We start from the raw sequence: 27,535 nt of genomic DNA on the forward strand, positions 1-27,535 counted from the left end.
CTTCCTGTCTGGCTGCCTTGTTTCCACAGAGGTGAGGGTGATGCCTGAGGGGCTGTTCTGGGAGAGGACCTCTCAGGCAGGGGAACAAGGCTGAGTGAACCCACCACGCTGGGCTGTTGGAGGCTTGAGTCCCGGCCCTGCCTCACAGGCCCAGCTTTCCTGTGCCTCAGCTCCCCTCTGCACATGTGACAAACTGAGTCTGCCTTATCCACTGCAGAGGCCTGGTGGGAGCCTGCCTCATGGACCCAGCACTGATCTGGAGGGAAGCAGGCACTGTCATCCCCAGGCGACAGTTGAGAGAATGGGATCAGAGGTCAAGGCCACAGAATGGAAGTGGTGGAGTCGAGACTTTGAACAAATGGCTCTATGTCTCATAGCCTAAGCTACATGCTGTTTCACAGGGACACTGAATGATGAGGGGTCACTCAGGCCAAAACAGCCTAGATGTAGACCCTTAGTGGGCACAGACGGGCAGAGTAGCTGTCCTCAAGCCCTAACAGATCTCCAAGCTTTCTTTTCTGTTTTAAAGAGGGCACATAGCCAGCCCATACCTAGGGCTGCTGGGAAGCGACAAGCCTGGGAAGGTTGGCACAGAGAACTTGGTTTCTTTCCCTCCTCCCCTTCCATGAAAACATGGTGGGGCCACGGGCAGAGGGAAATGGCCACTCCTCCATGTGGTGCCAGTGATATGTGAGGGCAGGAGGCCTCAAAAGTGGAAGGAGGAGCAACTGATACGTCCTCCACTGGACTGCACTTGTGAAGAAAAAAGGAAGTTTTTTTTCTTGGTTACTGTGTAATCTCTACGCCCACCGGGGAGCTTGAACTTACGACCCTGAGATCAAGAGTTGCGTGCTCTACCGACTGAGCCCCAAAAGGGAAGGGGTTTTGAACATGTCCCAAAGAGTTCAGGGACTGTTCCTGTGGCATCTGAACTCTCCAGTTTGTTTGGGCCAGCCCCATGGGCACCTGGAAACTATTCAGAACAATCCTTGGCCTTTCCTGCTCAAGACCCTCTGGATATCACCTTGTTTGTAAGATAAATGCATCTAGCAAGGAGACCACAGCAGGACAGAAGGGCTGGTCTGGGCAAGGGGCACTCCCGGGGCCCCCCTACCTCCCTACTGCTCACATCTGTTCAGCCGTGAGGTCAGTGAGGATGTGCCTCACCCTCCTCCCACTCCCATGGCCTCGGCCCTGGTCTGGCCCCATCCTTTCCCCTTAGACCATCTTCAGCCAACCCCCTGCCCCACCCTGATGCCGGGGAGCCCTAAGGCCCACTTTTGACCATCCCCGCTACCCCAACTTAGTCTGACTTTCACAGCCTTCCCAGGTCCAGGCCTTCCCACCTGAGCACTTTGGTCTGTAGAGGCCTGGTGGGAGCCTGCCCCAGGAACCAGCCATAAATCATCTATTCCTGTTTAGGGAGGGAAGGATTGCCACTCTAGGTAGACTTCAAAAAGGTTGGGGATCCTTTCTTGTTCCTAAGGCCTGTGATCTTTCAAGGCCTCACCAAACCCCAACTGCTCGGTGACACTGGCTCACCTCTCCTCCAGATGTAGCAAATCCCCTGAACATCCCTACCCCTGCAACCGGTTTCAAACGTCGCACTCGCTCAACGGTGCTGGTTACAGATGTGGGCTGAAAGCACCACCTGGATTCAAATCTCAGCGACACTGCTGCCTAGTGTGAGACCTTGGGTGAGTGCCTGTCCCTGTTTTCTCATCTGTACAGCAGGGCTAATGCTGAGATCACCACATGGGCCCGCCGGGTCACAATTCATGTGCAGTGCGAGCTGTGGTGCCTGCCACGGCTAGGCGGTCATGTGTGCTGTCATTGTGGCTGTAACTGGACGGTCTCCAAGTACACCAAGAACTCACCCTCTCTGCAGTGTCGTCTGCCTGTTACGTTCTCTTCCTCTTTCACTGGCGGATTCCTAAGTTTTCCACAAGGACTACCTCCTCCAAGGGGTTTGTTCCCACCGTCCCTGTGCATCCCCAGCACAGTCCTGAGGATCCCGGGACTGAGATCTGCCTGCTCCCCAGGGGCAGGGCAGGAGCCTGACTCCTCTCTGGCCCCCGGCATGGCCCGGCACGTGGGAGGGAGGCCCGTGGACTCCCAGGCTGAATGAATCAATAACACACACTCAGAGAGCAAGGCCATCTGTACTTGTGTGAACTCCACTGCCACTGAGCGTCTCCTGGGGTAGAGCCTGGGTCTGGGTCTGAGTCATTCCCGGGGTTCCAGCATCACCCAGCCTGCAGCTGAGTATGTGGGTACCTAGAGATTTCCTTCCATATTGTCAAAAGTGAGCTTAAGGAAGCCCAGAGAAGTCAAGTACCTCTCTCTCCACCAGGCAGAGCCAAGTCCTGTATGCCCAGGGTCCAGGGAAGGTGACAGTCTTGGGGACAAGCGAGAACCTGCAGAGGTATGCAACAGTGCCCAGCACAGGTCTGGCACGTGGTCGGGGCTCAGGAAAGGTTACCTGACGTTGCTGGGCACCAGGGTGACAGGTGCGGAGCAAAGAGCCCCGGCAAACGCTACTCTGCAACGCACCGGGGGGACCCGGGACAGATCACGTCCCATCTCAGGGCTTCAGTTTACCCTGAGGCGGAGAAAAGTGACAAGACACACCCGGCAGGGCCGTTGTGAGGAGTCAGTGGGTAAGAGGCCAGGATGGATCCTGGCACCCAATCAGGTGCCAGAGTGGCTTGCCAGGGGGTGGTCCCCTCTCTCCTGGAGGTGCCCACGATTGTTGTTGCAACCAAACTCTTTTATTGCTGCTCTTTGGCTGCGTCACACGAAGGCCGCGTCCAACTGCAGCAGCCCGCTCGCCTCCCCGGCCCCCAGGGCGGCCTGGCACAGCTGCAGCGTGTCCTCAAGTGCCAGAGGCTGGGACGTCTCGATGATGGCAATGGTCTCCCCCAGCTCCGTACACATGATAGTCTGCTGAGGCTCAGGGGGCGGGGGCGGGGCAGGAGGTGGCGATCGGGGCGGCTGCAGGGTCAGGGTCCGGGCTCGGGCGTGGACACGCTGGTGGAGTCGCAGGCCTGCCAGGGCGTGGAACCAGCGGCCGCAGGTCCCGCAGTAGTAGGGGCTCTTGTTGTACAGACCGGTGATGGGGAGGCGGGGTGCGCGGGCGAAGGCCACGGGCCGCAGGTGCAGCCTCCGGTGCTGCTGCAGGTTGGAGCTCTGCGTGAAGCGCTTGCCACAGTCCAGGCACTGGTAGGGACGCGCACCCGTGTGGGTCAGCTGGTGGCGGCTGAGGTTGGCCAGAGAAGCAAAGGTCTTGCCACACGAGTGGCACTGGAAGGGCCGCTCGCCCGTGTGTGTCCGCAGGTGGTTGCGCACGTGAACCAGCTTCTTGAAGCCCTTGCCGCACACTCCGCAGCGGTGACGCCGCTCGGGGGGCCCGTGGACGGCGCGCCGGTGCCGGGAGAGCCGGGAAGCCGAGGCGAAGGACTTGGAGCACTGTGGGCAGGGCAGCTGGGCGGGCGGGGCGGGGGGCGGCGGTGGTGGCGGCGGCGGCGAGGGCTCGGCCGGAGCCGGGGAGGCGGCCGCCAGCGCGGGGGGTGCCCCGCTCTTGCCCGCGTGGGTGCGCCGGTGGTAGAGAAACTTGGTCATGTTGCTGAACGTCTTGCCGCAGCGGCAGCGATGTAAGGGGTTGGCGGTGTGTGCCCGCCGGTGAGCCACCAACGTGAGCTCCGTGCCAAAGCCGCGGCCGCAGTCCACACAGAGGTAGCGGGCTTCGCCGCGGTGCAGCCGCAGGTGCTGCTCAAGCGACGCCGCTTTCTTGAAGACCTTGGAGCAGGTCGTACACTCGTGCGTGCCGCCGACGTGCGCCCGCCCATGAGCCAGCAGCCGGTTCGCCGAGCTGAAGCTGCGCTGGCACTGGTCGCAGTGGAAGGGGTGGGCTGTCGATGCCGGGCCGCGGGATGCCCGCCGGTGTCGCCGGCGTGCCTCGGCTGACGTCCAGCGGGGGGGACAGTCCCCACAGCCCCGGGCCCGGCCGGCTGTGGCCCTGTCACCTCCCATGGCGTCATCACCAACCTCTGCCACCACCTCCTCCTCCTCCTCCGTCTCTTCATCGTCTTCCTCCTCCTCCTCTTCTTCCTCCTCCTCGAGCCCATTGCGCTCTTCTTTCTCGAGGGAGTCAAAGTGGGTGCCCTGATGCTCCAAGAACTCCTCGGGAGTGGCACAGAGAGTGGAACACTCGGGACACTCGTAGGGCTCCATCTTCACTTCGGGTGGAGCAGGGAGGGGAGGTGCCGGTGCCGGGGGAGGCAGAGGGGGCAGCACCGGTGGTTCGGCCGCTGTAGCAGAAAGGTGCCTGGCCTTGCGATGAGCCACCCACAGCTCAGGAGAGGGGAAGAGCTCCTGGCAGTCCCCACACTGGTACTGGATCTGGCTCGCAGACTCCCGGAGGTGGGCGTCCTGGTGGGCCAGGAGCTCACCAGGGGACAGGATGAGCTGGCTGCACTCCCCACACTGGAAAGGCCCATCCTCGGTGCCCGCCATGAGCTCTGGCTCCAGGCCAGCATCCTGGGTGACCAGCGCCTCCTCCTCTGTGACAGCAGGCACATGCCGCTCCTGGTGAGAGAGAACTTCCTCCAGCGTGTTGTAGAGGCTGCCGCACTCAGAGCACATGAACTGGTGGTGCTGGAAGAAAAGGGAGGAGGCGAGGGCCTCCCCAGGTGTCATCTCGGTCACCTCTGTTGACATCTCTGTCACCTCTCCTAACATCGGTGTTGACGTCTCCATCGCCCCTGGTGACATCTGTGCTGGCATCTCGGCCGCCTCGGCCACCTCAGCCGCCACCTCTGCCATGGTGGGGAGGGAGAGTAGTGCCTGGAGAAAAAAGGGGAAGCTGGTGAAACATCGAGAACCTGAGAGAAGCAGGGATGTCTCAAGAGCTTCCTTGCCCATCCTGTCGCTCACCGGCCTCTGTCAATCGGCAAGCCTGCATCCAGTGCTCACGCCTCAGTCTTCAATGAACCTGTGGTTCTGTAGCCGACCCCTGCCCCAGGGTGCTGGGCATCTGTGAGAGAGACAGCCTCTTTCAGTCTGGCCTCAGACGTCACCCTCCCTCCTTACCCGCAGGGCCAGTTGCACCCTTTCTAAGGACACCTCTCTTTATGCCTCTCATCGTCTGCCTGTAGTTTCCTCACTGTTCAGCCCCGTTCCTCCTACTGTATGTACACACAGACATGCAGCAGTGTTTGAGAGCGCAGGCTTCTGGACCGGATCGCCCTTGGCTTGAATCTGCGTTCCACCACTTACTTCCTCCGAGACTGTTTTGTCACCTGTGAAACGGGGTAAAAGTAGTACTGACCACAAACACCCTGGTACTTGAGAAAGGTCAGACAGAACCATGACTTGGAGTTCTCCAGAGATGCTGTTTTTGAGTCCTAAGTCTTTGCGGTTGCCATTCCTTCTGCCAAGAGAGTTCTCTCCTCTTCTTGTCCAGCAAACTCCTGCCCAGCATTTCCTTTGTGAAGCCTTTTCTGACAATATCTCTACATTCTCAGGGTGATGTCCATCCACTCCTTCGGGTTCCTATGGTAACCTGTGCCACCTCTATCATAGCAACTATCATGAGTCTGGGTTGCGGTCTGTGCTCCTCTCCAGACTGAGCATGCAGGCAGGGCAGGTCTGGTCACTGTAGGGGCTGATGTCACCAACAAAACCACGGACCCAGGCCAGGGATTTTTAACTTCTGAACTTCCGCCTATGTGCCCTGTCTCCCCTTCTACATGCGTGGGCTCAACCCAGACTTCTTTACACAGCAGGGGCTCAGAGGCACTTTAGTAAATGACTGCCCTCCCACCCCCTGCTAATTTTCTGAATCCAATCTCCACTGTCTCAGTCTTTAACTCATCTGTTAGTGCCAGAGGGCTGGTGGAACTCAGCTTACACCCAGGCATGCAAAGTTGCTCATATTAAGCTCCCGGAGGGATGTTAGTCTCTTCATCACTGATGTGGTTCCAGCACCAAGAACAATGATTAGCCCACAGCAGGTACTCAGTAGATATTCTGTGAATGAATAATGCTCCCTCCAGGAAGTGAGGCCATGAGAGCTTAACTCTCCCTGTGCCCATTCCACTTCTTCCACCAGGCCAACTTTCCTATTTGACCGTGAATTTCCACAACAACACAGCCTAGCACATGACTCTGTTTTCAGCTGATATCCAATAAATGTTCCTCGAATAAATGATTCACTAAAGGCCCAGGAGTTACTTTTTCTTAACTACAAATCCCAACTCCCTCACTAATATACGAGTCGCCTGGGCCCTGCACACAACGGCCACCCAATAAGGTATCTTCCTGAAAGTAGTCAACCCGGAGCCCAAGAGTTCAGTTCTTCCTTGTTTACAGCCCCACACTCCAGAGAACTCCCATGGGGCGAGGCCCAAGGCCTGGGGTAAGGCTTACACAAAGTAGGCACCCAGTAAATGTTCTTCCAGAAGGCTGCCTCGAGTAATCTAAAATTCGGACTTTTCGCCCACATTCCTCCCTTCCCAATTATGGGACTGTGTACTATCGGTAGGGAGAGACAGGGGCTTTTTATACCACAGATCAGTAAGTCCTTCCAGGAAAGAACCCACCAGGGGCCTGGAAGTTCAACTTTTCCGCTACACATCCCATTTCACCGACCGCACTTCTCAACTCCGTAGCACGAGAGTACCCTGTAAGGGCTGGGGGCGGCGGGCTCAAGGGTAGGGTCCTGCACGCCGCAGAAGCTTAATCAATGCTCTAGGGCACATAGGAAGGAGCGCTCTCCTTCCACTCCGCGCCGCTCCCGCCCTAGCGCAGGCCCCAAGGCTCTTCGTCCCTCAGTGTCCCCTTCGTTCTCCCTCCGCCCCCTCCGTACGCCCAGTGCTCTCTTCCCCCGCCCGCCCCGCGGCGCCCTCACCCGTCTCTCTCGCCTCCTGCAGCCCCCGCCGCTCTTGACACAGACCCTCTCTGCTCCAGGCGTGCGGGACCCCTCACTATCCACACCTACCATTGGGCGGTGCCCTTACCCGTGGCAGCCAATCAGAGCTGGCAGCAGAGGGCACGCGCCCCCGCGCCTGCGTGTTGACGCTCAGGCGGGGTTCGGCGAGTTTCTCCACGCACACAACTGTGCCCTGTGGGCGGAGTCGGGCCTCAGACAAGCGCCTGCGCAGTTCTCCTGGGCTGCTCTGCCAAGAATCAGAAAGTTAAGCGGTGAGAAGAGGGCATCATTGGAAAAGAGGGCCCAGGGAGTGGAATGGGTGGCGGGAGACCTTGACAGAGGTGTTGTTTCATGGCTGAAGAGGCTGAGCATCTCCGAGAGCACAGCTTTGGAGGCAGACACAGCTTTGGAGGGTACTTCCCCTCTCTGGACCTCACTTTTTTTTTTTTTTCAACGTTTATTTATTTTTGGGACAGAGAGAGACAGAGCATGAACGGGGGAGGGGCAGAGAGAGAGGGAGACACAGAATCGGAAACAGGCTCCAGGCTCTGAGCCATCAGCCCAGAGCCTGACGCGGGGCTCGAACTCACGGACCGCAAGATCGTGACCTGGCTGAAGTCGGACGCTTAACCGACTGTGCCACCCAGGCGCCCCTGGACCTCACTTTTAGTAGTGTGTAAAATGGGCTTGACTCACCTCAAAGGCTGTTGAGGGGATTGGATGAAATCAAACACGTAAAAGCTCTCAGCACAGGGCCTGATACACCGTGGGTGCTCCCTATAACCCATGTAACATGGACATAGTCCTTCCCAGTTTGTAAAACTGCTTTCCCTTCCCTCCCACTCTTGGGTTGATTTAAGGATATTCACCGGGCTTCAGTAGGTGACAATTGCCATCGGAGGGAGGGACTCTTTCGAGGTCACTGCTGCAGCCCAAGTAGAGCCAGTGCTGAGCCAGTGCCAATCAGGACCCAGGTCTCCTGCCTTCTAAGGAGAGATAATCCCAGGGATGGGAACCACTCTGGGTAGGGGACTTGTTTCAAGGCACGTGCGGGCCTTGGCCTTGACTCACCAAGGTGTGTGTGTGGGGGGGGTGGGGTGGGGTGTTGGGGGGGTGGCCACCGCGCCCAAGGCCCTGCCCCGGGGAGCTGCTCAGACACACTGCCTGGACTCCAGTTCTCTTGCTAGAGAGAGTGCAACTTGTAGGTGCAGGTTAGAAGAGGGGGTACTGGAAGGCCCTGTGACCTTGGAGGGCAGAGTTTGGAAAGGGTTTCAGAGGGAGGGGTGTTTGAGACGGGGACAGGGTGTCTGACTGTAATGGGGGACTGTGATGGATGACATCAGGAGGTGCACGGTCAGGATGGAGGGGTCTATTGCAATCGGGAAGGAGGTATTGGTTCCTAACATGAGATGCGGGAGCTTCCTGGTCTTGATCAGGGGAAGAACTTAGCTATGGGGGTTTGTGTTGGATGAAGGGAGATTTCAGTCGGGGGCATGAGATGGCACAGTTGTGATGTAGGTTCCTGGTTGCCATTAGGAATAAGGGGCAGTGTAATGGGGGAGTGTCCAATTCCTGATCATAAAGGGGCCTAGGCGCTATTTGAAGCCAGGACTGTCGGGATTGTGGTCCTTTGCCATGGGCAGCTAGGAGCAGTGGTAATGTGGGCGTCTAGGTCGTGATTAGGATGGAACTGTAGTACATGAGATGGATTTGACATGGGGGGCAACGAGGACCCGACGCGTTAAGTCACGGGCTCACAGAAGAACCCAGCAACCAGGTACCAGATCCAGTTCAGAGGCGGAAATCGCTCTCGCTTTGCGCAGGCGCAGCACTGGCGAGCTAGACGCTACGGTTGGAGGCGGGCCTGGAGGGGTGGAGCTTAGAAGCTTCACTCTGCGCTTGCGCCGAAGGGGCGTGGCGGTCGCACCTGCGCGAGTTGGGGGAAGGAGGAGGGGCGAGGTGACGCAGGCGTAATAATAGAGAAGGTGCCAGAAAGATCCAAAACAAGTGGCTGCGGCCGTCGCCCAGGAGTCGTCAGACGCCGGAACCCGGTGAGGATCCAGAGAGGCCTGAGGGCGACTGGTGGCGGGTAGATGGAACCACTTGGGTGTTGGGGAGAGAGCGGTACCGCCCTTGCAGGGCTAGAGGGTCGGGTTAGGGCAGCACCACCTGTGTGGGGCGAAGGGCTGCTTTGGTAGGCTCCACTTGTGGGGGGCAGAGGGTCGCTTTCGGAAGGTATGATTTGGGTGGAGTCGCGGCGCTGATCGGACAGTACCACTGGCCGGAGCCAAGGGGCACGTCCGGACAGTGCCACCCAGAGTCAAAGGGCAGTTGGCAGGGTGCCCTGGGATGGGCCCCCGCGCTTATTCGGACCGAATCACGTAGTCGGGTCCGGAGGCTGGTTCGGGACATACCACCTGAGGAGGGGCGTTCGGGCTGGGTCTGGGAGGACGAGCGGGGTCTAGCGTCTCGACCTGTTACTAGGGGACCTCGGGCGATACCATTCCTTTCTGGGGGAAGGGGGAGGCAGAGACGGCTGGGTTGTGAAAATAGCCTTGCCCAGCGGATCGAGGTTGGGGAGACGCACTGGCGGGGGTGGGGTCCGGGTCCCCGCGTCGCTGACTATTGCCCCCTCCCCTCTGTGTGGGTTCTAGGCCCTGGTTCTGAGCTTGTGCCGCCCCCCTCCCCCGGGTATGGCGCTGTCCGGGTTGACCCCGGCCCCGAGCTGGGAGGAGGATGAATGTCTGGACTACTACGGGATGCTGTCGCTTCACCGTATGTTCGAGGTGGTGGGCGGACAGCTGACCGAGTGCGAGCTGGAGCTGCTGGCCTTCCTGCTCGACGAGGCCCCCGGCGCGGCCGGCGGTCTGGCCCGCGCCCGAAGCGGCCTGGAGCTGCTGCTGGAGCTGGAGCGCCGCGGGCAGTGCGACGAGAGCAACCTTCGGCTGCTGGGGCAACTCCTGCGCGTGCTGGCGCGCCACGACCTGCTGCCGCACCTGGCGCGCAAGCGGCGCCGTCCAGGTAAGGTTGAATGGGAGGATGACAGACTTCCGGTGGGGACAGGGCCTTTCTCTCTCTAGGACTCTATGGTTGCCAGCGATATGGACAGCACCATATCAGCTTATGTCCCAACCCGCGCCGCCCCTCCTCCCAGAGTATCAATGAGGAACACAAGAGGGAGGAGGCATGGCTTTTTGGGAGATGTGAACTTGTGGAATTTGGCCACATCAGTGAGGTTTGTGGCCAGTGTTTATGGAGGGCTTATTTCATGCCAGGTACCACGGTAAGCCCTTCGTGTGAACTATCCCCTTATATCCTCCTAGTAATCCCATGAGGAAGTTCTGTTAGTGTTCCCACCATACAGAGAAGACCACAGGGTTAAGAGGAGTTAAGCAGTTTGCTTACATATAAGAATTGAATCCTGTGTGTTGAGCACAGAAGTTACAAGGTGTTGGGACTGACAAAGTTTGTGTTCCATGAAGCTTATATTTAGTGTGGGGGGGGGGGAGGGGAGCAGCCATTAAGGCAGGTGGCTTATTTTTAGGTTTGGTTATAAAAAGATTAAAGCAAAGTTAACAGAATATAGAAAATAGGCAGCGGTTTATAGCGAAGGCGGCCTTTCTCAGGTTGGATAACCAGTGAAGATATTCCTGAGAAAGTGACGTTTGAATGGAGGCTGTACTGCTGATGTGCATAGATCTCACAGGAGAAAATGCTAGGCAGAGGGAAAGACAGGCTTTCACCCCTTGGGTCAGGAATGAATTTGGTATCATCAGAGACCTGTGTGGCAGGAGCAGAGAGGGAGATAAGCCACTTGACACAGGGACTTGCAAATGACACATGTAGAAAGTGTGGGAGTCAGGATTCAAAGGCAGCTGGCTGGGCTCTGAGGGCTTGGCTCTGCCCTTAATCCTCTGAGGGAAGTACTCATGGAGGAGCAGTCCTAAGAAGATGAGGAATTCAAGGATTTAAAGGACAGGAGTCCTTTGTGTGTCTTGGGATTGAGTTGTTGAGCTCTTGGCTGGGTTATTAGGGGTGCAGTGGATAGTTGGGGAGGGGGATTGTGACCTTCCCCTGCCTAGAGATAACCAGGAGAAAGGCAGCACTAGAGAAGAAGTGACAGTGTTTTTGGAAAAATGTGTCTGGAGGTTAGGCTACGGAAGAGAAGATTTGGGGACCGTGCTTACTCCTTGGGGCCTCAGGGAGAGCTGGGGGCAACATTGCAGGGGCCTGACCATGACTTGGCTTACAGAATATCCCTGACAGTTGGGGCTGCTGTAGATAGGGGTGGGGTGGCCCCGGGAGGTCATGAGTCTTCTCTGTCTCTGTAGGCATCTAGCATCCACTGGGCAGGAAGCCTTTGAGAGGGAGCAGATGTCTGGGCTCCGACCTCTGGGGAACCTGGGCTCCCAGTGGAGCAGTAATCTATCTCCAGGTGGGAATTGGAGGCTGGGCCTAGGAGGGTGCCAGACGCTGTGAATACTTCTTTCCATTTTTCTCTCTGTGAAGTGTCACCGGAACGTTACAACTATGGCAGCTCCAGCTCTTCCTCAAAAAGGACAGAAGGCAGCCGCCGTCGCCGTCGCCAGTCAAGCAGTACCTCAAATGCCCAGCAGGGCCAATGGGAGACAGGTGAGCCTAGGTGGGTGGGCACGATGGCAGCGTCCCTTTCTTCCTTCTGAACCCTGATGAACCCGCTCCATCCTGGCCCATTAAGGAAGGGGACCAAGGGGTCATTCTGTCTCCGCATTCCTTTGTGTGTATGTGTGTGTGTTTATTCTACAAAAGTATGTGTCCAGAAGCAATGAATGGAATTGTTTGTTGTGGTTTTATAGTTCATTCGAATGACCTCACATGGTGGGTATTCTTCACGTGGCTGTCTTTGCTGGATACCTTTCTGAGATGTACTCGTGTCGAGGACCTTTAATTGGTTGCTTTTAATTGCCGTGCCAATTCATTTATGCAGCCTCCTCTTTCCTAGTTCCTGAATTATTCAAACATAACTTCAAACATACAGAGAAGTTGAAAGATGGATGCAGTGAACACGCTCATATCTTTCACCTCGATTCAGTAATTTTAACATTTTTGCCACTTAAAAAAAAATTTTTTTTTAATGTTTATTTCTGAGAGAAAGCACGAGCAGGGGAGGGGTAGAGAGAGAGGGAGACACAGAATCTGAAGCAGGCTTCAGGCTCTGAACTGTCAGCACAGAACCTGACTTGGGGCTCAAACTCATGAGCCATGAGATCATGACCTGAGCCAAAGCTGGGTGCTTAACTAACTGAGCCACCCAGGCGCCCGTACATTTTGCCACTTTTGCTTTATGTGCATGTACACGTAATGATGGGTTTTTAGTTGAACTCTTTGAATGGAAGTTACAGCCATCGGGACACTTTCCGTCTAAATAGCAGGCATTTCTTGAGAATAAGGAGAATGTTCTAGACCACTTCCAGACCGTTATCACACCTGAGAAAGTAAATACTAATTCTTTGATATTCTAATGGTTCATTTTCAAATCTCCCCAAGAGTGACTCTACTTTCAGGACTCACTCATAGTTGAGTTTCTCTGCTTTGAATTATTATGTCTCCTTAATCTCTTAGTTTAGAACCCAAACTTCTCCCCAACTGTGTATTTGTTTCTTTTCTTCCCATGACATCCGTCACCTTTGGATTGACCTGGTCAGGCCCGTTGTTTTGTAGAATGTTGCGATTATTTCAGGAAGTGCCTGATAATTTCCTGCTGGTGTCATTTAACTGGTTCCTTTGTCCTCTGTATCTCCTGTGACATGGGAAGCCACTCCCCCCCCCCCCAATACTCACACCAGGAGACAAGTGTGGCAACAGCCACTGGGCATTGTTTATAGTTTATAAGTTGAAACTTGGGTAATTTCCAGGAGTAATAGCTTAGTGAGGTGAAAGTAAGGTGCAAAAAGAAAAAAAAAAAAGTGGGTCAGGAGGCTTGGTTAGATTCAGGTTACATGTTTTTGGCAGGAATGTTCCTCAGTTGATGCTGTGTGCCTCGCTGTGGAGTGCATCAGGAAGCTTAAGGTCTGCTTTTCATGCTGTGAGGGGGAAGTTTGATCACTTGCTTAAGGTGCTGTCTGCCGTATTTGTCCTTTATAAAGGCACATTTTCCCCTTTCATGGTTAGTAAATAACCTATGGGGTGACACTTGGGCACATCCAGCTCCCCAGCGGTATCGCCCGTGGGTTTAGCATGCACTGTTGATCTCTGCCTGAACTGGTCATTACATTGGTGTTCACAAAATGGTGATTTTCTTACTATTTTTTCAATGTCTATCAGCTGGCATGTAGTCTTTCAAGAGTTTTTCTGGGGCGCATGGGTGGCTCAGTTGGTTAAGCGTCCGACTCGATCTCAGCTCAGGCCTTGATTTCAGGGTCGTGAGTTCAGGCCCTTTGTTGGGCTCTGCACTGGGCATGAAGCTTACTTTAAAAAAAAAGTTTGTCTTTTCTCTCTCTCTTGTCCTGAGGGGTGGGGGAGTGTCACTATGGACTCGTGTTATTATTTATTTACTGGGTTAGAATATGTTAGTCATTCCTCCTGATGTTCAGATTGACTAGCTCCTACTGTCTTTTTGATTTGCTTCCATCATTCTTTGGGTTTCCTGCTCTGTGCCACTGTAAGGCATCCTGGACTCAGCTTGTACTTTTCTCTCTCCAGCCCTGCAATCTGCTGTTTCCAGAAGCCTGGTTTCTTTTAGAGGCACTGGCATGTAGAGACCAAGACTTGGGTGCCGAGTAGGCACATTTTTCTGGGTTCTTTTAGTGAACAGAGTTAAAGACTGCTTTAAAAAAAAATTCCTATTTGGGGCAACTGGGTGGCTCAGTCAGTTAGACATCAGACTTCATCTCAGGTCATGATCTCACAGTTCATGAGTTCGAGCCCCGCATCAGGCTCTGTGCTGACAGCTTGGAGCCTGGAGCCTGCTTAGGATTCTGAGTCTCCCTCTCAGTCTGCCCTCCCCACCTCTCTCGCACTCTGTGTCTCTCTCAGAAACAAAAACAAAAACAAGAAACAAAAAAAAACCTATAAAATTTAAAAAATAAAAAAAAATTTCTATTGGTGTTTTCAATTCAAAATTAACATTACGAAGACTTTTTTCTTCACATTAAAAATTTTGTTTCTTTGTTTTCAAAAAAAATTTTTTAAGTTTATTTTGAGAGAGAGCAAGTACAGGAGGGGCAGAGAGAGAGAATCCCGTGTAGGCTCCACACTGTCAGTGCAGAGCCCAGCTCGGGGCTCGATTTCAAGAACTGTGAGATCATGTCCTGAGCCGAGATCAAGAGTCGGATGGATGCTGAACAGACTGAGCCACCCAGGCCCCCTTAAGAATTTTGGTTCTTAATAACATTGGGAAAATGGATTTATTTGCTTCATTTTACAACAATCATAAAATAGCTTTGAAAATATGACGTCAGTACCACTGCTGACTACATCTACTGAACGAAACATACCATTTATTTGTGGTTCTTCCTGTCCTAGGAGTATATCCCACTGAGAGTTTATACAGTCAGAATGTTCTTCCAAGTTACTTGAAATAATTCTCTCGTTCATGTTACTAATTATATGTATGTGTGTATATATATATATGTGTGTGTATATATATATATGTGTGTATGTATGTATACATATATATATACACACACACACACATATATATATATATATATACATACACAGCTAGATTCGTTTGTTTCTGTTTAATTTTATGGTTGGTGTTATTTTGGTCTCTTAAATTTTTAGAATATGTAAAACGGTTATATGACTCAAAAGTCAAAACTAAGGTACATAGGAAAGATGTTCTTAGAAGTATCATTTCCAGTGTTGCCCCCACCCCCTAGTGAATAGGTAACCAATTTCACTATTTCCGATTTATCTTTGGTGTTTTGTGTTATAAAAATAGCAAGTATGTATGTATTCTTGTTTTCTCTTTTTTTAATGTAAAATGTAGTAAATTATAGCCACTTATATTATATTTTACTTTATTTCACTAAACAGGCTACTCCGGGAAGTTACTCTGTACTACTTGTCAGATATTTACATTGCTTTCACATTTAGATAGTTATAAACAATGCCCCAGTGGCTTGTTTCCTGGTGTGAGTGTGCAGGGGTTTGTTCAGGGTCAGATGTGGGACTGCTGGGGGGTGGGGTGTGTTCTTTTGAATGATGCTAGGTTATACTTACTGGTTATGTATTTTCCTTTTTTAATGTTTATTTTATTTATCTTGAGAGCGGAAGAACACAGGTGAACACGGCAGGAGCAGAGAGAGAGGGAGCGAGAGGATTCCAACCAGGCTTCGCGCTGTCAGTGCAGAACCCGATGCGAGGCTCGAACTCCCAAACTGAGATCATGACCTGAGCGGAAATCAAGAGTCGGGGGGCGCCTGGGTGGCGCAGTCGGTTAAGTGTCCGACTTCATCCAGGTCACGATCTCGCGGTCCGTGAGTTCGAGCCCCGCGTCGGGCTCTGGGCTGATGGCTCAGAGCCTGGAGCCTGTTTCCGATTCTGTGTCTCCCTCTCTCTCTGCCCCTCCCCCATTCATGCTCTGTCTCTGTCCCAAAAATGAATAAACGTTGGAAAAAAAAAAAATTAAAAAAAAAAAAAAAAGAGTCGGATGCTTGGGGCACATGGGTGGCTCAGTCGGTTAAGCATCCGACTTCAGCTCGGGTCATGATCTTGCGGTTCGTGAATTTGAGCTCCGTGTCAGCCTCAGACCCTGGAGCCTGCTTCTTCAGATTCTGCGTCTCCCTCTCTCTCTGTTTTCTGCTCACACTCTGTCTCTCTTTCAAGAATGAATAAATAAGCATTAAAGAAAAAGAGTCAGATGCTTAACTGAGCTACTCAGGTGCCCCAACTGTTCATCTTATGGACAGGGCCACTGAGGTTCAGGAAGCAGAGGGGCTCATCCAGGGTCTCATGGCATGGAGACCAGCCTTGAGCTCTTCTCCAGGCGCCTGCCTCAGTGCTCTGTTATCCTGGTCTCAGCATGCCCTGTCGTTCCCTCCTCAGGTTCCCCACCGACCAAACGGCAGCGGCGGAGTCGGGGCCGGCCCAGTGGTGGTGCCAGACGGCGGCGGAGAGGGGCCCCAGCCACCCCCCAGCAGCAGCAGGAGCCAGCCAGACCTGCCTCAGAAGGCAAAGTGACCTGTGGTAGGTGTCTGCGGGCCTTGGTGAATGCATGCATGGAGCCTGTGACAGGCTGCACACAGGGTGGGAGAGACAGGCACTCGTCTGGAGTGTGTGGCACACCTAGTGGGTAGGCAGTGGCTTCTGTCCTTCTGGACTCGGATGTCCTTTCTGTTATTATCTTGCTTGTTTATGTCTGGTCCGGAGTTGAAAGATCACAGGTGCTACCTTCTCCAGGAAGCCTTTGCAGACCACTCCCTGCTCTCAATTTCATTTGCTTTTTCAGTAAATGTTTTCATGGGTTTATGTATTTTACAGTCTTTTCTTCTGCAGTGGTGGAATATCGCACAGGGGAAAATGAGGATCCTGGCACAGGCTGCCAGGTTCATTTCTTGGTCTTGACACTTAAATAGCTTGTCTGACCTTGGGCAGGTGGCTGAACTCTTTTGTGTAAGATGAGGCTGACAGTGGTGATTTTCAAGTAGGGTTGTGGCGAGAGAAAATGAGTTAAGCCGGTAATACATTCGCAGCAGCGCCTGGCCTGGGGCCCATGCTGTGCGCTGCTTACCAGTTTGTGCCTCTTCATGCTGTTACTGTGCAGTGTGCTTGGGACAGGAATAGCGGTGAGGTCCCTGCCCTTGGGGAGGCGACCTTCTAGTAGGGCGACAGATCAGTGGAACTGAAGCTCACTTTATAGATAGTGCCATGAACAGAGGGTGGGGAGTGGGTGGAGGAACCCAGCTGGAGCCGAACTGCTGGGCCCGGCAGGCCTTGGAGTAGATGGGAGTTGGGATTTTATTCCATACGGCGAGTATAAGTTATGTAGGGTTTTCAGCAGAGGATTGGGGTGCCCTGATACTTGGTCTTGACGGAACTCCGACTCCATCTGGAAGATCAGTTAATAAATGACTTACGATTTATAAAGGACTTAGACCTGTGCTAAGCGTATAGGGCATGCTCTGCCAGGATGTGTTAACTAATTTGAACAAAGAGGAAGCAGAGAATTGAGTAAAGAGGCTGCACAGCCTGAGCAGGTGAGGCCGAAGGTCTGGCCTGGGGAAGTTCTGTTACGGAGAAGGGGTGGACTAACAAGGCTGCCTGGGCCTGCAGGTGTGCTGGGTGGGATGGGGTGTAGGGGGGAGATTCGTGCTTAGACTTTGGCTTTGAGAAAGTCTCCCTGGTCCTAAGGGGAGTAGACGGGTGCGGGTGGGCACGCTCTCTCTCTCGCTCAGCCCACACCACTCTGGTTCCTCCTCCCCCGAGTGTCACATGAGGCTGCAGATACCTGCGCTGAGTGCTGCCGGGAGGAACAGACCAATAGAGCCAGCCAGTGTCCTCCAACAGCCCCCAGCTTGTGGGGGTGGCTGCCCGGTGTGACTCTTCCTCGAGGCAGGCAGTAATTACCAGAGCCCCCCAGAGCCACCTGGCTGGCAGAAGGAGTCACTGACTCCTAGGGAGCCTGCTGAGCGGAGGCTGGGGAAGGGTCTCTAGTTGGCAGCAGAGGCTTCGGGTCTCTTCCCTGAGGGCAGGGCTGTGGCAGGGAGGTGCTTACATAGGGTGTGGCTGGGGCTTGCTGGGAGGACTGTAAGCAGGTCTGACTGCTGACTCACTGGGCAGGGTGGGGCTGGAGGGAGGCCCTCCCCAGTAGGGCCCTGGTTGTTGGTTGTTTCCTCTGAAAAAGCAGGGATGGCTCACCTTTTTTTTTTTTTTAATGTTTATTTATTTTTGAGAGAGAGAGAGAGAAAGACAGCACTACTCGGGGAGGGGCCAAGAGAGAGAGGAAACACAGTATCCGAAGCAGGCTCCAGGCTCTGAGCTGTCAGCACAGAGCCAGAAGTGGGGCTCGAACCCTCGAGCTGTGAGATCATGACTTGAGCCAAAGTTGGACGCTTAACTGACTGAGCCACCCAGGCGCCCCCGGGATGGCTCACCTTTAACAACGTCTAATACCAAGGGTGGAAGGAGGCGCCTCCAGACCCGAGTGATCTGCCGTTCTTGTCCCCTCCTGTTGTGTGAGAGCTATGGGGGTTAAGCCCTAGTCAGCTGCCCTCCCGAGAGGGGTAGAACTAGACTAAACTCTGTTTCCAAAGGGGAGGGACATCTGGAGTATCCTGGGTTTGGACACAGGACCTCTTTAGTTTCCATTCTTTCAGAGACATCCATTGGGCGCTGTGCTGGGCATGCTAGTCACTTGGCCGTGAATTCTCAAGACAGCCTTGAGGTAGGGCTGATAGCCCCGACCGTGCAGAGTGGCAGGGTCAGTTCCTTCTCTTCTCCCACGTGTGTTCTCAGAGCATTTACTACATGCTAGGTACGGTGGGGATGGCAGACGCTTGTGCTCACAGGGTGCATGGTTAGGTGGCAGGAGACAGAAACTTCAGGTGGCGACTGAGAGAAGGAAGGGCAAGGGGTGGGGAGTGATGGGAAATGCAGTTTAAGAGGCATTTTCAAGGTAGGGTCGTCTCAGTAAGCCCCCTTGGAAGAGACCGAGTGAGCATGTAGATGATTGGGAAAGAGGGTTATAAATACAGGACAGCAGGTGCTGAGGTCTGAGTAGGAGTGAGCTGGTGGTGATGAAGGGATGGTGAGGAAGCTGGCGAGGCTGGAGTCAGGAGCAAAAGGAGACAGCTAGGAGGTGAGGCCGGGAGAGGTGGTGGGGCCCATCCTGCGGGGCCAGCAGCCATGGGCCAGGGCTTTTGTTTATTTTTTTTTAAAGAACGTTTTTTTAATGTTTGTTTATTAATTGTTTTTTAATGTTTATTTTTGAGTGAGAGGCCAAAACACGAGTGGGGGAGGAACAGAGAGAGGGAGACACAGAATCTGAAGCAGGCTTCAGGCTCTGAGCTGTGAGCTCAGTGGCCCTGTCCATAAGATGAGCAGTTGGGGCGTCTGGGTGGTTCAGTTAAGCATCCGACTCTTTTTAAAAAAAAAAAAAAACAAGGGGCGCCTGGGTGGCTCAGTCGGTCAAGCATCCGACTTCAGCTCGGGTCATGATCTCACGGTCTGGGAGTTTGAGCCCCACGTCGGGCTCTGTGCTGACAGCTCAGAGCCTGGAGCCTGTTTCAGATTCTGTGTCTCCCTCTCTCTCTGACCCTCCCCCGTTCATACTCTGTCTCTCTCTGTCTCAAAAATAAATAAACGTTAAAAAAAAAATTAAAAAAAAAAATAAATAAAAAAAACAAAACTTTTTTTTTTTTAACGTTTATTCATTCTTGAGAGACAGAGTGTGAGTAGGGGAAGGGCAGAGAGAGAGGTAGACACAGAATCTGAAGCAGGCTCCAGGGTCTGAGTCTGACACAGGGCTCAAATTCATGAACCACAAGATCATGACCTAAGCCGAAGTTGAAGTTGAACTCTTAACCGATTGAGCCACCCAGGCGCCCTGGTGTTTTATTTATTTTTGAGAGAGAGAGAGCACAAGTGGGGGAGGTGGCGGGCATCAGCGGGGGGGTGGTGGGGAACACAGGATCTGAAGTGGGCTCTGTGCTGACAGCTGGATGCGGGGCTTGGACTCATGAACCGTGAGATCATGACCTGAGCTGAAGTCGGACGTTCATCTGACTGAGCCACCTTGGTACCCCTCGTTTCTTTAAATGATGGAAAGCAACCAGAGGATTTGAGTGACAGGATGAGCTTTGCTTTTTTCCCTGTTTTCTGTGGAGAAGGTACAGAGGCAGATACGCCAGCATGATGAACCTTGTCCCTCTTTCACCTGGTTTCAGCAGCTGTCAACTCATGGATGATCTTGCTGCATCATCCGTGTTTGGTAGTCAATTTCAGGTGTCTTGTTATTTCATCTGTAGATTTTCCACTGTGTACTTCTAAAAGATCAGAATTCCTTAAAAAAAAAAAAAAAATACCACACCAAAAAAAACCTGTCTAATTAGCGCTCTTAAGATCCAGTTGTTTCATGAGTGCTGGCTCTCCTAACCCTCTCCTGATCTCAGAGATTTCCCCATCTTGCCGTTTTCTCTCCCTTGTCCCCCTTGCTTTGTAGTTGTTGAAAGTAGTTCTGTAGTTTGCCAATTGCATCCTGCGGTAGAGGGATTGAATGTGTTCCCCTATTGTCTGTATTTCCTGAAAATTGGTGGTCAGGTCTGGAGAGGTCTGATCAGATTCTGGTTTGATGTTCTGTTGTATTTTCAAGCTCGCTTCCCAGGTGGTATCATGGCCTTCCATCAGGAAGCAGGTAGCGGCTGCTGATTTTGTCTCTGCCATTGGTGGCAGCCTCTCCTTATTGTTCAGTAGAATCTTAATGTTGGACATGTCTCAGGGAAAAGACTAAAGCAAGGGATGGGGTGCCACCGTGTCCAGAGGAGGATGGTGCTGGCCCTGGAGTCTGGTGACCGGTCTGAGGTGACCACACCCCTCTGCATCTCCAGGGCCTCCTTTGTAAAACCAGCACCTGCTGGGAGTCCCCTCCTGTTTCCCTTGGCGTCTCATTCTGCCCCAGAAGAGAGGGGCAGGGGGACAAGGGGGCGCTGGGGCCCGCTTGCGTGCAGGAAGCCAGAGCATCTCTGCTCACTAAGACAGTGTAGCCACAGCCTCTGCCCTGGGGGCAGGGAGCCTCTGCACAGCTGCCCTAGTGGAGAGGGACTGTGGCCAGAGGAAACAATTTGGCCGCACGGGTGCCAGACGCTCTTTGAGCCTTGCTCCTCCTCAGTGGTGCACCTGGGCCAGGCAGTCCGCTTCTCTGCACGTCTGCTGCTTCTCTTATGGCCCAGCCACCTTTGGCCTTCCCTGACTCCTGCCCTGGCCCTCTTCCTGACCCCCCTGCTGCTTCCGCAGTGCAGCTGGAGTTGTCTTGGCGTGAGGTCACGTCCTTCCTGAGGCCCTCCGAGGGCTCATCATGTGCCAGGCACTGGCCTCCGCTCTTGACTTTCATCCAGCTGTGTCATCCCCAAAGCGGCCCCACGGAGAGCAGGTGATGGTTTTACGTAGGAGGCCCTGGAGGTGCGGAGGGGTGTGGTCACCTTGGGAGGCCCCGGACTCCCTGCTCCACCGGGTTCGGCCCCACCCCTTCAGTCGTGCCCTAGTGCCCTTCTCCTCGAGGTCCTGCCACACCGACCCCAGCCTGTGAACACCTCAAGTGCATTTCCTGCTTCCGGATTTGGCGTGCGGGCCATGCTGTATTCCGGGAATGCTGCTCTTCACTCCCCTGGTTTTTCTCTCTCGACCTACTTGCTCTTCACATTTTACTTCCAGTGTCATTTCCTAGAGAGGGCCTGTCTGATCACTGCCACCTAATTACACCTCGCTCGCTCTAATTTTCTGTCGTGGCCCTTGGCATGTCTTTTAATTCCAGGTTTCTGTATGTCGTTGTGTGAGAGGCAGCAAACAGGACAGGGGTAGTTAAGAGCTCAGGCTCTGGAGCCAGGCACCCCAGTTGGAATTCCAGCCCTGCCATTTCCTGTCTGTGTGGCCTTAGGCAGGTGATTCATCCTCTGTGCCTCAGTTTCCCCATCTGCAGAAAGGAGGTAATAGCACTGCCGTATGAGGTTGCAGGGATAATCAGAGGCTTAATAAATGTGACACGTGTGTGCAGGCTGTGGTAAATACTATGTATGTGTCAGCTGTTGCCCTTCAGTCATTTTGGTGAGGACTAAAGGAGAGACTGAGCTTGGTGCCCATGATTCAGGGCCAGGGACAGAGAGGCGGCTCACGTACTGTGTAGGTCTCCTTTTTCCTCATGGAGTCTCCTTGTCCTCTTTCTCTGTGTACCACACTCTCGTGTTCCAGACCCAAGGTTGCACTGTGGTCTGGTGAAGGATTTCCTCACTTGTCAGTGGGGATGAGGAAAGTGCTGTGGGGATTTGGGGCCCATGATTGGGAGAGCCCTTGGGTAGGACCTGGCCCATGAGAGGTGCTCTTTAACCGGGGTTCCATATCTTCCAGGCCCACTTGTGGCGGGGGGGATGCACATCACGCCAGCATTCCTGGCACTTTGTAAATATATCTGTTGAATGAAAGAATGGATGGGACAGACACTAGTCCATCCTGGTCCTGTTGTCCTTCTACCCGCCATGGGTGGGGGATAGGCTCTGGGTGAACAGTTTCTGCCATGGGTTGAGTGCCGATCTGTGCTGAGGAGAAAGGCGATCTGGGAGGATTTCACCTGCATAGGATATGCGGTTCTGTGGGCTGGGACTTGCTGTGCGAATGGGTGTTGCAGGGCAGAGGAGGTGGACAGGTCGTTGTGTGAGTAAGGCTTGTGTTGGGGGCACTGCCCTTGTGCCTGGAGGGCAGGGGATGGGGGAATGCAGCTGGGACCGAAGGAGCAGAAGAGGTTGACTCGGGTCCAAGTGAGAGAGGCCAGGCCTGGGCAGGGGCTGTGGGCTAGAGAGGTGGGTGTTGAAATCACAGTTCCTGTTTCTGGGTGCTTTCTGGGTCCTAGGCCCTGGGGCAAGTGCTTCATGAGTCGCCTTATTTAACCCTCATGACCACACCGTGCGGCAGGGGCCTCTTGTTTGTCTGTTTATGTTTTTCAGATGGGGAAACTGAGGCTCAGAGAGGTGAGGTCACATGTCCAAGGCCCCACAGCTAGAGAGTGGCAGAGCCGGGACTCGCCTCAAGGTCTGTCGGACTCCGCCACCTGGTTCCGTGCCTCTGCCACTGAGCTTCCCTGTGTGGCCTTAGACAGGTGCTGCTCCTTCCAGTCCCCTGCTCCCTGGCCCCCACCGACTGAAGGCATGGTCAGACACTCATGGGAGGCAAGGATGTGGGCCCAGAGGTCTTAGGTGGTTTGTAGGTGGAGGGGGCTGGGTCTTGGTGCTGTGGGAAGTCCTAGGGGCCGAGGCCAGGTAGGTTTCCTTGGGCCTTGAGCTGAGAGGGTGAGGTTCCCCTCCAGGCCGAAAGAGGAAGGGTTTGGGGTTTGGGGTGGGAAGAGGAAGTGGGTGGTACTGAGAAGTCATCTGGGGGAGCAGAGACCTGTCTTCCACCTTGTGCTCTGTGGCTGACACTGTGAAAGGTAAAGGGAGTTGGGGACATGGCCCTCCCCCTTCCAGAGCTTCAGTTTCCTCATCCGTCAAATGGGTTGACAGCCCCTGCCCCCCAAGGCTGATCCTGCTCAGTGGCCTGGCCTAAAGCATTTGGCACATTGGGGCTTCTGGCGGCTGCTGTTCTTGGAGCACCTGTCAGGCATGGCTTACTGTGCTAGCTGGTCCTTTTCCATCCATTGCTCTCTTTTTAATCCTTTTAACAATTTTTCAGAGTCGGAATTCCCCGTTCAGGTAAGAACCTGGGCTCAGAGAGACTGTGACTTGTTCCAGGTCACACAGGTGGTGCCTGGAGGTCTTGGGTTAGAATCGTCTCCATTGACCTGAAGCTGTCCTCTGGGGCACCGGAGGCTCAGTGACCTCCGTGGAGGGCTGCCACTCCCTGGCTAGGTGACCTGGGGCAAATCACTTCACTTCTCTTTGCCTCCATTTGCTCACCTGTAAGTTGGGGTGATAGCAGGGCCTGCTACATGGTGTGTTTGTGGATTAAATAAATTCGGAGTGCTTGTTGTCTTTTCCAGCTCCTAGCTGATCCTCAGGGCAGCCGTGTTTTGTGGGGAGGAGGTTCTGTTAGTAGCCTGAGTCACGGGTGGGAGTTCAGTAATCCCACAGGGAGGTGACATGCCTGAGGTCACATTTACAGGGCCAGTCTAGGAAGTCCCAGGTCCTGTGCCCTGTGTGGAGCTGCCACCTCATTTGGGCAGATGTGGGCGGGGTTCTAAGCAATAGCAGCGCGACTCAAGCTGGCCTAAGCACAGAGGGAGTGGATGGTAGCTGAAAATCCAGGTGTTCCCAGGGCTCGCATGGGGAGCTCCGTTTTTCCCTCTCCTTCAGTGATTCTGAGTAGTCCTCGTGCTCTCTCCCCTCTCGGTGGCCGAGTGACCTCCCGCAGCTTCGGGCTTACGGCCCACTATCTCAGCCACCTCTGAGGGAAGAGAGCGCCTGCTACCAGTCGAGCCAGCCCAGTTTCAGCCTGGAGATTCCTGGGCGGTGCTCACTGGGTGGATGGGTGCCGGCGATGTGGCTGGCCCTGCAGGAGTGTCCCTGAAGGCAGGAGGGGGTGAGGCTGGTTGTCTCAAGGCAGGTCCTTTAGTTCATGTGTTGATTCTTTCACGAATATACATCGAGCACCCACCGTGTGCCACAGGGCTGCACAAGTGAATGAAACAGTCCCTTTGGGGACTCAGGGGCGGCAGGGAGACAGGTGGTAAACGTGACGGTATAAAGGAAAGTGCAGAGGAGGTTAGAAAGTGATATGTGCCTTGGGAAGAAATGGAGCAGGGTCTGGGAGACTGGACATGTTGGGGGCCAGGGTGATGGTGGTAAAGTTTTAAGTAGGTTAGATGAGGCCTCAGTGGGAAGGTGGCATTTGAAGGAGGAGAGGGAGCAAGTCCTGTGAAGACGGGCAGAGCAGCTCCAGCCAAAGGAGAGGCAGGGCTGGGCAGAACCTGCCTGGTGGGGGGGCGGTGCAGCAGGGCACTGAGGCTGGAGCGGAGCACGTGAGGGGAGAGGAGGTCGCCAGGTCAAGAGGTAACAGAGGCCAGGCCACAGGAGGGAAGCCATATGAGGGTGTCACCCGTACTTGGGTGTGGTTATCAGAAGGGGGAAGGATGTGGGGAGGTGCAGTGCAACCCATGGCGGGGTGGGAGGAGCCTGTTGGAGGAGGTTCGATGGTGGGAGGAAGGGTTGCGGTCCCCCTGGTCCCATTGCGCAGTATGTCGTGTGTTGGCTCCTCCCTGACCAGTCGTTCCTTCCTCTGCAGACATCCGGCTCAGGGTGCGAGCAGAGTACTGTGAGCACGGGCCTGCCTTGGAGCAGGGCGTGGCATCCCGGCGGCCCCAGGCGCTGGCCCGGCAGCTGGACGTGTTTGGGCAGGCCACTGCAGTGCTGCGCTCCCGGGACCTGGGCTCCGTGGTGTGTGACATCAAGTTCTCGGAGCTCTCCTATCTGGACGCCTTCTGGGGCGATTACCTGAGTGGCGCCCTGCTGCAGGCCCTGCGGGGCGTGTTCCTGACTGAGGCCCTTCGTGAGGCCGTGGGCCGGGAGGCTGTCCGCCTGCTGGTCAGTGTGGACGAGGCCGACTACGAGGCTGGCCGGCGCCGCCTGCTGCTGATGGAGGAGGAGGGAGGACGGCGCCCAACTGAGGCCTCCTGATCCTGGACCTGGAAGGACTGAACCCACCTCCCAGCCTCCGGGCCACTTTCTCCCCCAGAGGACATCCATCTCTGCCCCTAGAGGACTGTCACTCCAGCAGCTCTGAGGACTGGACAGATGGCCTGGCCCCTTGACAGCCTCTCCCACAGGATGTGGGCTCTGAGGCCTAAACCACTTCCACCTGAGTTTTCTTCCCAGCCTTCCCCCAACCCTACCCCCAGTTGTGTTCCCTCAGCTTCAGGAGGCCAGGGGCACAGGCATGCAGACCGGAAAGGAGGGAGGCACATCTACACATTCACCAAAGGCCCCCTGCACACCGTGTCCCTGACCCTGGGCTTTGTGCACACATGCACACTGCCCCCTCTGGAATTTCCCCTGGCTGCCCTGGCCTGCTCCACACATGTCTTTGGCCTCAGGGCTTCTCTCTCAGGATCTCTGATTTTACTGCCCCCAACCCTGGACTCCAGCACCACTGGGCCCTGGGGCTAGGGTGCACGTGGGGCCTGCTCACCTTGCCCTCACATCTCCACAGCCGGCCAGGGCTCTGCCCAGCTTCCATACACAGACCTGGCTCCACATCCTCCTGCCCCCCCAGAGTTGGACGTGCAGACTTGGACATGGACCTGCACCCAGCGTGTCACACCGCAGTGCATGTCACACCACAGTGCAGCAGCATTAGACCAAGTGTGTTGTTGCCTATGGGGCCAGGATCAGAAACCCAACTTCCTTCTCAGAAAGGGAAGGCTTGGGGCTGATGGGAAAGGCCTTTTATAAATGGCGCCAATAAAACTGCCCTGGACTGGGGCTTAGGGTGGGCATCGAGACTCCCTAGGACTCTTTCTTTATGGGCTGGAGGAAGGAGCTGATGAGGTCCTGGGCCCAGTACCCATCCTGGAGTTCCTGGCCCAGTATCAGGCTAGAGGAAGGGCAGGAGGCCGGAGTATCATCTGCCGCTGCTGCCAGAGGCTTGCCCGCCTCTCTGGGCCTCAGTTTCCTCATGTGTCAAAGGAAATACTGCCTTGGGGTCATACCTCTCTCAACCCCGTTTGCACATGCTTGGCTCTTGGATGTTCCTGGGAGTACTAACCAGTGTTAATTTTATTCACTGAGGTGGGCTAGATATCTAGCCCAAAGCTTTGGAAAGCGAGTGGATCATGAGCCACAGTTCTCTGCCTGGAATCCCTGTCCAGATGGCGCCTCATGCCTTCTGAACAGTCCTCTCCTAAATCTGGACCTGCATGCTTCCTCCTGAGGCCCAACACTTCTTCCTGCTGGTTGTGGCTACAGGAGGTTGTGGCCTCCTGTTCTTTCCCCACCCCTTGTTTAAGGGCTTAGGAACTCAGGTTTCTTAATACCCCATGTTTTCCTTACTGCGTGGGAAGGGAACCAGGGATGGGGGTGGGGTGAGAGGGGGTGGGCAGGGACTGCTAACATTTCATGGGGGTGGGGGGGCTCCTGTTAACATTTGGGAACCTGGACCCCTGGCCTCCGTTGGTGTGTAGGAGCAGAGTGGCAAGTCTAGGAGTTGAGTCCTGTCCAGGAGTCAAGACCTGGTCTAGCTAGTGGCTATGTGACTTCAGACTGTCATACCTCTACCCTCTCTGAGAGGGAGCTTAGGTCTGCTGGACACCCACTCAAGATCTATTATCCCCATTAAAAAAAAAATTTTTTTTGAGAGTGTGAGTAGCGGAGGGGCAGAGAGGGGGGACGGGATCCTAGTGGGCTCTGTGCTGACAGCAGCGCCCCCTTCTCCATGCGGGGCTTGAAATCATCATGAACCGTGAAATCATCTGAGCTGAATTCTGACGCTCAACCGACTGAGTCTCCCAGGCACCGCTTTACCCCCATTTTTGACAGAAGAGGGCTTCAGGGAGGGGAAGTGCCTCGCCTAGAGGATAGAAAACAACTCCTCTAGTGGACGGCAGGTTGGGGAGACAGGTGGGGGGATTTCCACACCCCTTCCCTCCGGTTCGGGGACCCTCCTTGGTCTGGGCGGGAGTAGGTTCTCCGGTATTTGGGGCTTTCCGTACTTGGGAGTGGAAGCTGCTGCTGGTCCTGCCTCTGCTGCGCCAAATCGCGGTGTGCCTCTCCATCAGGGTTTGAAGCGTGTGTCTCCGCCCCTTATGAGTGATGGACCCCGCCTCCTAGCTGGAAGAGATTCGGGCTCCGTCCACGCGTCAGTTCCGCGGCACAGGCCCTGCCCATGCTCCGCCCATCCCTATTCTTCAGGCCCCTCCCACTCCGCCCACGTCAGCCGGAGGTCCGCCTCCTTCGCTGGCACGCGCGTGCCCGAGGTAGGGACGCCTAA

At 54.7% G+C, this 27,535-nt stretch overlaps 2 protein-coding genes across 7 annotated transcripts; one reads left to right on the forward strand and one right to left on the reverse strand.

Moving 5' to 3' along the window:
* Positions 1 to 2,143: 2,143 nt before the first annotated feature.
* Positions 2,144 to 7,015, reverse strand: ZNF526 (zinc finger protein 526). Of its 4 annotated transcripts, none has more exons than XM_086689908.1 (3): positions 6,911 to 7,014; positions 4,936 to 5,035; positions 2,144 to 4,845 (listed from the first exon to the last, which is right to left on the reverse strand). In XM_086689908.1, the coding sequence occupies exon 3, from the start codon at positions 4,822 to 4,824 to the stop codon at positions 2,794 to 2,796; it is 2,031 nt and encodes a 676-aa protein (XP_086546034.1). In that variant the 5' UTR covers positions 4,825 to 4,845; positions 4,936 to 5,035; positions 6,911 to 7,014; the 3' UTR covers positions 2,144 to 2,793. The 4 variants fall into 4 exon arrangements, 3 of the variants coding, with proteins under 3 accessions (XP_086546034.1, XP_086546035.1, XP_086546033.1); XM_086689909.1 differs by lacking the exon at positions 6,911 to 7,014 and adding an exon at positions 5,330 to 6,867; XM_086689907.1 differs by lacking the exon at positions 4,936 to 5,035 and having other exon boundaries at positions 6,911 to 7,007.
* Positions 7,016 to 7,110: 95 nt separating this feature from the next.
* On the forward strand, positions 7,111 to 26,045 carry DEDD2 (death effector domain containing 2). Of its 3 annotated transcripts, none has more exons than XM_086689911.1 (5): positions 7,111 to 7,203; positions 9,586 to 9,952; positions 11,441 to 11,563; positions 15,962 to 16,102; positions 24,836 to 26,045. In XM_086689911.1, exons 2-5 carry the CDS (start codon positions 9,625 to 9,627, stop codon positions 25,225 to 25,227), a joined length of 984 nt encoding a protein of 327 aa, XP_086546037.1. In that variant the 5' UTR covers positions 7,111 to 7,203; positions 9,586 to 9,624; the 3' UTR covers positions 25,228 to 26,045. The 3 variants fall into 3 exon arrangements, with proteins under 3 accessions (XP_086546037.1, XP_025769996.1, XP_086546036.1); XM_025914211.2 differs by lacking the exon at positions 7,111 to 7,203 and adding an exon at positions 8,828 to 8,982; XM_086689910.1 differs by lacking the exon at positions 7,111 to 7,203 and adding an exon at positions 8,950 to 9,020.
* Positions 26,046 to 27,535: the final 1,490 nt, after the last annotated feature.

The sequence above is a fragment of the Puma concolor genome, chromosome E2, assembly GCF_028749965.1.
Source record: "Puma concolor isolate L17-30 chromosome E2, mPumCon1.1.hap2, whole genome shotgun sequence".
In the NCBI taxonomy this organism is placed as follows: Eukaryota; Metazoa; Chordata; class Mammalia; order Carnivora; family Felidae; genus Puma; species Puma concolor.